Source organism: Artibeus jamaicensis, unplaced genomic scaffold (assembly GCF_021234435.1).
Source record: "Artibeus jamaicensis isolate MK-2021 breed Jamaican fruit bat unplaced genomic scaffold, CSHL_Jam_final contig_490, whole genome shotgun sequence".
Lineage (NCBI taxonomy): Eukaryota > Metazoa > Chordata > Mammalia > Chiroptera > Phyllostomidae > Artibeus > Artibeus jamaicensis.
Window position 1 is genome coordinate 10,915,564 of NW_026521861.1, and position 9,215 is coordinate 10,924,778.

Consider the following 9,215-nt stretch of genomic DNA (forward strand, 5'->3'; position numbering starts at 1 on the left):
TAGGATTTTTGAAAATTATTTTAGAGGGTACATTTGTACACCTATGATAAAGGACTTTTTTTTTCTTGACCAGTTACTGAAAGACAGAGTCACTTATTTTTAACTAAACTTTGGCCTGTATAATCTTAAAGTTTTCAGCATATGTGAAGGTTTTAAGCCAAAACAGCATGAAAGCCCCACTAACACATAATAACTTCACAAATCCCACGTGGAATGAACGCATCTGAAAAATATCTAATGAAGTGTTCTCTGTGTTTTATCTAGAATTAGATACTAAAATAGCCCAGTTTACTTTGCCGTTTGATTTAAAACATAAGAAGTTCCCCACCAACCTGCTGTTTTGAAAAATTAAACATTCAATAAAACAAAACACACTCCTCAGTCCAGAAATAAAGAAGGCCAAAGAATTTTAAAGAGAATTTTAAATAAATGTTTAAAAACTCTGGACTTAATTTAACTCTTCAGATTCTCACCTTCCACCATCTCCTTACTCTTGTTTGACATGTTTTTCTCGGATTTGATCTCTCGGTCAACAGAATATTAGAAGCAATAAACTAAAAATAAACTAAAAAGATGGAGAGGACAAGTGGAGACAGGTGCTCTGAGTGCTGGCTCATTCTGAGGCCAGAGGAGACAGGAAAGCTAAGGAGTAGGCGTAGCATCTCACCACTGCCCAATAGGAGCGTCGGTCGTCGTACAGACGGCCCAGGTCGTCGGTAAGTCATTGGGTTCTGTGCAGTGCGTTCTCTGTGAGAGCAGGAGAGCATGTCCTGCGTCTCCCAAATGCGGGCTCCTGACCTCTACCCCCTCTAAAGCTGCGTGTCTGTGAGTACATGCTTCTGCAACACGGGACATGTTTTCTTTCTGACAAAAGGCACCAGATGAATAAAGACATTGGAATTTTTAAATACTAGAAAGTTAAAGTTTTTGCTGGTTTATTAGACTTTTGTTATATAATCTGTGTATTTACATCTTAAAAGAGTTTTATGTGTTAAAAAGAGGTAGATAAAATCTTCTAGTTTTTACATTGTTTGAGCCCATTAGAATAATATATGCATTGTTACTATTTCTAAAAATCTGTTATTTTTTGGTTATTACCTTTTGATAGTCAATGATTTATTATAATTTTACTTTGCAAGTAAGTCCCTGTAGAGTTAATACAGACATTTGTAGATCCTGCCTTGTTTTTGTAGTTTTCCGATTATGTTCCTGAATACTTTATCTTATACAGTCTGAACAATTTACCTTTTTATTTTTTTAGACAACGAATGGCTTCTTCAAGGACAGGTGCCATCTGGAGAAATCGAGAGTGTCTCCAACCAGCCAACCATCTCACTGCAGATTCCTGGGGACTGCCCGTCACCTGAAGCCGTCGTATCTGTCCGCGTGTTTCTTTACTACTGCAGCGCGGACGGCAGCGCCTGTATGATGAAGGGAGTTTTGTTCAGTCAGCCCCTACAGATAACCGGTGCGCAGCCAGGCCTCGTGGCTCCGGTAGAGCTCAAGTACGTGTTTTAGCGAGCTAGCTAGCAGCCGGCCTGCACCGCCACCTGTCCTCCGCGCCCCCGTCACTGTAACTCACGGCGAGAAACTTGACTTCTTCTCTGGATACTGAGAAACCCACTGCTCAGTTCATGCAACTGACATTAAAGTACAGCTATGCTCCTTATTTAATTATTTATTATAAACAAATTCCTTCCTTCTGGCTGGGCACCAGCTAAGTCGCTGACCATCATCTGAACTACGATGTTGCAATCTATGCTGCTATTGCCGCGTGATTTACATCCACACTGACAGTAGGGAATATTACCCTGAGATAATTTTCAGTGGTTACTGATAACAACAACAAATATTTTAACTAACTTTTTCTACCTTTAACAGTGAGCAGCACATTTGAATGTGTAGATTTCACAATAACTTTAAAGAGAACCCAAGATTCGGTTTCCATGTTGGTTATGAGGACACCTGACATTCCAGGCGTGAGGTCTTTTCCAAGCGCCCCTGCTTCCCCCAGAAGTCTTTGTCACAGTAGCAGCTCTAAGAGGACCTGGGTGGTAAATGTGTTCTCTGTTCCCCTCTGCAGTTTTCTCAGTTGAGATACACTGAAGAGAGAATTTGTATCTATTTTGTTACTTGCTATTCTAAATTACCATCATTAATGCCTTATAACTCTACACAGAAAAGTTTCTAAGGACATATAGACTCACTCCTTAACTGTTTTTGGAACAAACAGCCTTACCAGGTAATGAAGGAGTCCTCGTAAATAGGACTCCCAAGGACCAAGGAGCTTAGGGACACGTTCCTGTGATAAACTGTGATGATAACTGTGGCAGCTGAATCTGATGTCAGGGGGTATGTATGTTTCAGAAATTTACATTTCACTTGTAAGCATTAAATGCAGTTTGTTGGATTTTGGTATTTTTGATTCCCATAATCAGAATTTAAGTTATGACCATTTATTGTAATGTGTTTTTTTAAACACTTTTATACCTTTCAATTGAAAATTTCAATGTGTTGCACTTTCATGCTATTGCTATGTATAGTGTATCCTAATATGTTATTCTTTAAAATATTAAGGCTGAAATATACAGGGATTTGATAACATTGGGGTTTTTTTAGCCCCAAATATATTGAAAGTTTTTCATAATTTCCCTATATAACTATTTAAAACTAGGCTATTTGAAAAGCCTAGTCTTGTTTTTACTAAAACTGATTCAACATGTTTGTGATTTAATCAGCTTACGAGGTTTAAAAAAAAATCAGGTGAACCATATTCAATAAATATAGATAATATGGCATGTGCCTTCCCCCCTTCAAAAACGAAGTTTGAAGTATAATCTTTTAAGCGGTGTCATCTGCCTATTTTCTTCCATGTTTTGAAGTACAGTTTTGTACATACTGTCTCTCATTCAGGTTAGCTAAATCTCTGAAGCACGGAAATGCGCAGGTCCCGTCCTTTGACTAAATTGTAACCTGCTAAAGCTATTGAAAGAGGTGTAAATGTAGAGAATTCTGTTTGAAATTATATGTAATTACCTCATAAGCCTTTTCTCTCCCAAAAAAGTTTTGTAGGAAAAATACTTGTAATGTTAGTATTCTCTTTTATGGAGAATAGGACACAGTCACTTTTCTAATATCATTTTATTATACTTCTCATTTCCAGTTGGTCAGGATGAGAATGTTTTGGCTTTATCTTTTCCTATTTAAGGACATAAACAGTTTCACTCTCTAAAGGAGTTTATAAAATTTAAACTTGCTAATTCAGATATATCTGATAATTAATTTTTCAATATTGTACATATAGACACGTGAGCATTTTTAAAAATCCAAAAATATTTCTTAGAATCTATTAATGTTTCCTTTATCTGGACCAGGGGTGTCAAACTCATTTTCACCGGGGGCTACCATCGGCCTCACGGTTGCCTTCAAAGGGCTGAATACAACTTTAGGACTGTATAAATGTAACTCCTCCTTAACAGTTAAGCGAGAGCTCGGCACTGCTGCCGGGTGGAAACAAGGTGGAGGCCGCGTTCGGCCCGAGGGCCTTGTGCTTGCCACCTGTGTTCTAGACGGTGTTTCACATTACGAACCGTTCTTACTCTTACCCATCCACCAGTCTGCATTGTTTTTATAGTCAAAGTATTATTTATGTAATTAGTATAACTTTGTAAATTATACTAAAGCAATATAAATAGCTTCCTGGAACTCATGACTAACATCTGTTACATAAGAGGAAGTACAAGGAAGATTACTTTTAAAAATTTCTTGATCCTGTCTGCCTTCTGTTTTCCATAGGAACGTCTGTATTTTTAACTTTCGCTATTTTTTGTGCATAAATGATGTTACCCAATAATAGTGCAAGTCATCTAATCAAAGTGTCAGGAGTGTGGCATTACAAACACTTTATGTAGTACTTAGAATCCTTGCCCTAAATTATTTTACTGGTTTGTCACTATTTTTTCTACCAGTCTCTGTGATACCATTTCACATTTTTTCTTTCTGCATTTATGCTCTGGATTGAGATGATCCCTGAAAAAATTTTTCCTTATCTCAAATATACTGTCTCAAGCAAATACTTAACAACTGTGCACAAGGGAATACTTTACAATTTAATCACCCATAAGTGTAATTTTGGCAAAGTTCAGTGACTAAAAAAAAACAATTTTCTCCTTAATGGTTCTAATATATTTGTTATCAGGCCTGTAGAAAGCTATACATCTTACAGCTAAAAGGGGGATTTAATATGTATGGGTGAGTGTGTGTATGTGTATGTACATACACAGAACAAAGATCAACTCAGGAATTTCTCACCCAAGTTTCTCTTATGGCCAATAAGTTTTTTTGCGCTAACACCACTGAAATAGTTACTCTCTGCTTGTTTCTCTATAGTTAAAAAATTTGGGAAGATGTTGATAATACTGTCTCTAATATTTTTCTGCTTGTACAGAATTTGCTATTGGTTTATATCTACTGTTTACAGCAAGGACAGTCTGGCCATTGTAGTTGGTGTCATTTTTAAGGGCAGACATCAGAAACCAGCTCAGCTCCATAGTTCGCAGCTGCATTAAAATCTAGAAGGGTTGTGTCAGCTGTGCTTCTCCTGAACGGTGGAACGATGAATATTTTTATTTTAATTCTACTTTTTTTTTTTCAGTGAGCAATGTGTTATTTTTGAAAAACCAACAGGAAATTTTTTTAACAAGTTTAAATGAACTGAATAGTAAGCACTTATTATATAATAGCTTTTCTAAAGTCACTTTTATTACCAAAGATCAAAACATAGTTTAGAGCTCTTAGATCTACCAGTTTTAAGGGTGTGCTTTGGTGAAGACAGAAATGTTTATAGCTGCTACTGCTTCTGGTGTTTTTATTGTGTATGTAATGGAATGTAGCGGTTAAGGGTGGGACTTTGCCATCATTTGGATTCTAACCGTATAAAATGGGGCTACTGCCCCTACCTCATGGGGCTGCTGTAAGGATGCAATGAAATAGTGTTTGCGAAGCATTTAGCAATTAACGAAAATGCTAATTATTGGCATAGTTGATAATAACTTATGACCATAACCACATGCCTCGACATCTCTGCAACCACAGTTTCTAAAGGAAACTTTCTCTCAGCTATCTGATACGTTAATATTCTTCACAGAGTTGGGATTCGAGAGAAGAAATACAGTTTTATAAAGCATATAATAAAGCATATTACTATTTTATGAGTGACATATAGTTATAAAGAAGTGTACTCGCAGTTTTAGTTTTAAACAATTTTGCAGACCTTCTTGGAGTAATAAACTTCCTTTGAGAGGATCTAGACTACTCACCCCAAACCGCATTCTTGTAACATACTCTGATGGTGCTTTACGAAAGCTTCAAAGTACTTTTATGCATTTTGCCTCATTTGAGCTTCGGCATAACTCGATGAATTAGACAAGTAGATGCTACGTCCATTTTGCAGAACAGGAAACAGCTTCGGCATGTCGCTGACTTGCCAGGATCGGAGCTCCCAGGGTAATCACGCCTGATGCTGGGGCAGCGTCTGGCACGGGCGGTTGTTCGGTCAGTGCTGCTGAATGACTGGAGGGCAGTGAGCGATGGATCATGTCTCTGAACATAGGTCTCCTATGGCCTTGTCCTTCTCCTAGAAGTAGAGTGGAAACAAACAAACCAAGAGGACTTACTTCCTTTTGTGAATGCTTTCTTAAGCCTTTCCAGTATTTAAATAAAGCAATAAGGATAATAGCTAAGTTCACTGGATACTTCCTACGTGCTTTATAGGTATTCACTCCTTTAACTTTCACAACCACCCTAGGAGGGAGGCACTGTTTTTCCTTATTTCTCTGATGAGGAAACAGCAGTGAGTTGGAAGCAGTTACAGAAGCATCTAGATCCCACATTGGGGAAGAGGCTGAGCCTGCTGGGTCTGCTCATCCGCCCTGCTGTTCTGCCTCTCAAAGCAGTTTCCTAAAGACTAGCCCTTCTGTAGTTACGTATACTAAGTAAACAGTCTGAAGAACTCAGAAAGTCCTAGTGATAACTGATTTGGAAATTTAAATCCATTTAATTATATTAGCTTTTTGGACTTTTCATTCTATACTCTTATCTGTCAGGGTTTGGAACAGTCTGTATAATTGTTGTTTCCCAGAAGATTTTCTGTACCATTCTTTTCTTAAATTCAGATGTTACCCAAAATTTTTCTTGGCAGATGGATGTATTAATGAATTAAATAGCTTTTTAGTATTAGTTCCAAACAATGCTGTTTTAATTGGTCTTCAACAGGCAGTCATAGATAGACCTTATCATAAAGTTTAACTGTGTTCTCAGCACTGAACCGACTCAAACCCCCAGAACTCCTCTCTATGTAAGAAAATTTGTTTTAATAAGGCAAGGGAGCTCTAGAAACATAGTATTTGGCCAGTCCAGCAGTGACGCAAATGCAGGGTCCGACAGAAGTAGCGCCTGTGTGAGTGTGGTCAGGAGGGTAATGACATGGGTGTCCTAATTCAGTTTTAATTTGAACATTTTTACCTAAAACGTCCTGTGGTGTGCTTGAGTGTGATATTATGTTACAGAATTCCATGCTTCAGATTGCGTAATAAAAGATTCTGTAATAAAAAGGGGCATTATTTGTGCCAGACCCTGCATATGCAATGCTATTATAGTAAAATTTCCCCAGGTCAACCTGTTATTCCAGCTTCAGCTACTCTTAGAAGGAGGGAAGCCAGACACTGTATGCCCCTGGATTGTGAATACCTTTTCGTTGTTAGTTTTGTAATTTAAATTAAATAATATTAAAATTTGTTAATTTTGTTTTAAAATCTCATTTCTGAAATGCGTAAGGAGTTGCACATCAACTGAAAGGGTAATGATAATGTATTTAGAAGTAAAACTCACATAACATCAATTATTTAAATAAAGAATTCACATTCACCATAAGTCACTCTTTTGTCCTGAATAACTAAAAGTTTGCATTTTCAAATTTCCTTGCAATAGGATAATATGAACAATGGTGTTAAAAGTTAGAAAGGCTCTGCTAATCTGCCTGCGTGTGCTCCCATCTGCCAGGCCTGGCCCCTTCCCACACGGGACTGCAGGGGAAGCTGGCGCTGTTGGCTTTTTGCGGGTCTGGCCGGAGGCTGCCCTTGGCAACCCCTCTGACTGCAAGCTTAGAGTTGGAGAGTGAAAACCCTAGACACTTGCTGTGGAATGTTTGCTGGTTAAAGTTATTCATTGCTTGGCGTGTCTCTCTTTGCTGGTATGTGGCTCTCAAGTGTACGACCAAAGGATGTTTCATTCTGTTGAAACCTCCACAACCAAAAAAAAAAAGGAATTGTTTTTCCAAATATGCTTCCCAGCCTGTGCCAGCGACCACACACTGAAGCCAGGCACAAGTGGGTACACAAAACCGTGGACGCATAGCGTTTTATAGCGGGCAGGGTGTGGCGGGAGCTCCTTCCTCTAAGCAGCGACTTACAGACTGGGTGTTTCTCAGGAATAAACAGCTAAGCAAAATTGTCAAGATTTTTTTTAATGTGGAAAACTTGAAACGGGGCAAATAGAAGATAATACCTTTTGCTCTTAATACATTTCATTCCATATTTACATTTGAAATGAAGATAAAGCTTTGTAATACTGGGAAGTAGAGAAAAAATGAGCTCTCTGATTTAAGTACGCCTGGGTCAAACAGCCTCCCGATTCTTACTCTCACGGGGTATGCTCGGGAAAATGCTGAGGTGCGCAGGATGAAGCATCAGTTGATAAGTTATGGTACTGGAGAGTAAAAATAGAACGCTCTTTCCTGAAAATGTAGGACTCGGCCACAGAACTATCTGCTGTTTTTAGAGTTTGTAGTCATTATTTTTAGACCCACCAGAAACGTGTTCATTCTGTGAGCGTTGCATACAGTGTTCATTGTGGTGTTCGTTACCGTTATTGGCACTGCTCATGAGTGTGTGTGCACATGTGTGGAGCTGAAGTGTTTTGTTCACGCGTGCCTCTGATGTTTGTCATCCACATTTACCTGCAAAAATGTATGCCACCGCTGCCTCTCCACGCCGCAGGCTTTCTCTCCAAAAACAGCAGTGGCGCTCGTAGAGGTTTGCCTGAGGAAGTCTGGTTGCTCACGTGCCAGACACAGCAGGATGACTTTGTTGGGGTACACTTTTTGCTAGAATTCCTAGTACCAGTTTGCAAAAGAGCAAAGTACCTTATGTGACTTTGAAATTAATTTCTGTTTTGAGGTATTCCTTCCTAATTTTATTTTAGGTAGGTTAATATTAAAAAGTTTAAATGCTCACTGTTAGGACCCATTGAGAGCTGGTTTAGAAATTAGTTGTCTGTCATTATTTTACATGTGGATTATGGACAGTTTTTTGTGTGGCACATGTATATATAATTTCAAATTGTAACAGTTCATAAATTTGTCAGATTTTAAAGACAAACTCTTGTGTTGATAAAGTTGCGGTTTTACTTCTGAGACTAGAGTTGGTCTGCTGTGCTGACTGCATGCCTGTCATTCCAAAGGTTTGATTGTGTTTTTCTCCAAATATGAAAGAAATGCAATGAAAATCTAATTTACAAGGATATATATTGATGTTTCTAGACATGGTCTAGCTCTAAAAAAAAATTGATTTGATTTGCATTTTTAAGTGTTTCCTGTAGACAGATTAATATATTTTTATACAACATTGTACTTCTGCATTTATTTCTGGACTATTTGCAGTGACTTTCTCAATGGTGTGTTAACAGAAGACTGTTTGGGATGCGTGTGCAGTGGCCTTCATGCCGAATCAAAGGAAGTTAAGACGTGGGGTGCCAGGTAGCAAGAACGCGCTCATGCTGTACACTGAAACCTACTAACTCTTTTCTAAAGCTTTGTACACTTTTTCATGAAACATTAAATATTTTCTCTCTAAAGCCATGTTTCTGGAGATGATTTTACTGCTTACGAACCTGAAAGCCATGATTTCTCATTTAAATTTTTGGAGAAGTGAGCATAATACTTGGTTTAAAGAAAAAAACAAAAACTCCCAAGCAAATAATTCAAAATGAAATGCCATCATAATTACAGTAGATTTTTCTAAATACATTTGGAAAAGGTACTCTGTTCAGTAAATGAGAACATTTGAAAAGAATAAAGTAGACCTCTACTGAACACTACGCGCAGACTTGTAGAAGAATCAACGTCAGTGTAATAAACACACAAAAATGCTGGAAGAAAT

At 38.0% G+C, this 9,215-nt stretch overlaps 1 protein-coding gene across 2 annotated transcripts in view; it reads left to right on the forward strand.

Annotated features, from left to right (window-relative positions):
• The window catches only part of NHLRC2 (NHL repeat containing 2), a 57,231-nt gene extending 48,321 nt beyond the window's left edge, over positions 1-8,910 (forward strand). For both annotated transcript variants that reach the window (XM_053668384.1, XM_037132906.2), the window contains one exon: positions 1,262-8,910. In XM_053668384.1, the coding sequence (XP_053524359.1) occupies positions 1,262-1,518 (257 nt within the window). In that variant the 3' untranslated portion in view covers positions 1,519-8,910. The remainder of the gene's footprint in view (positions 1-1,261) is intronic.
• The last annotated feature ends 305 nt before the right edge of the window (positions 8,911-9,215 follow it).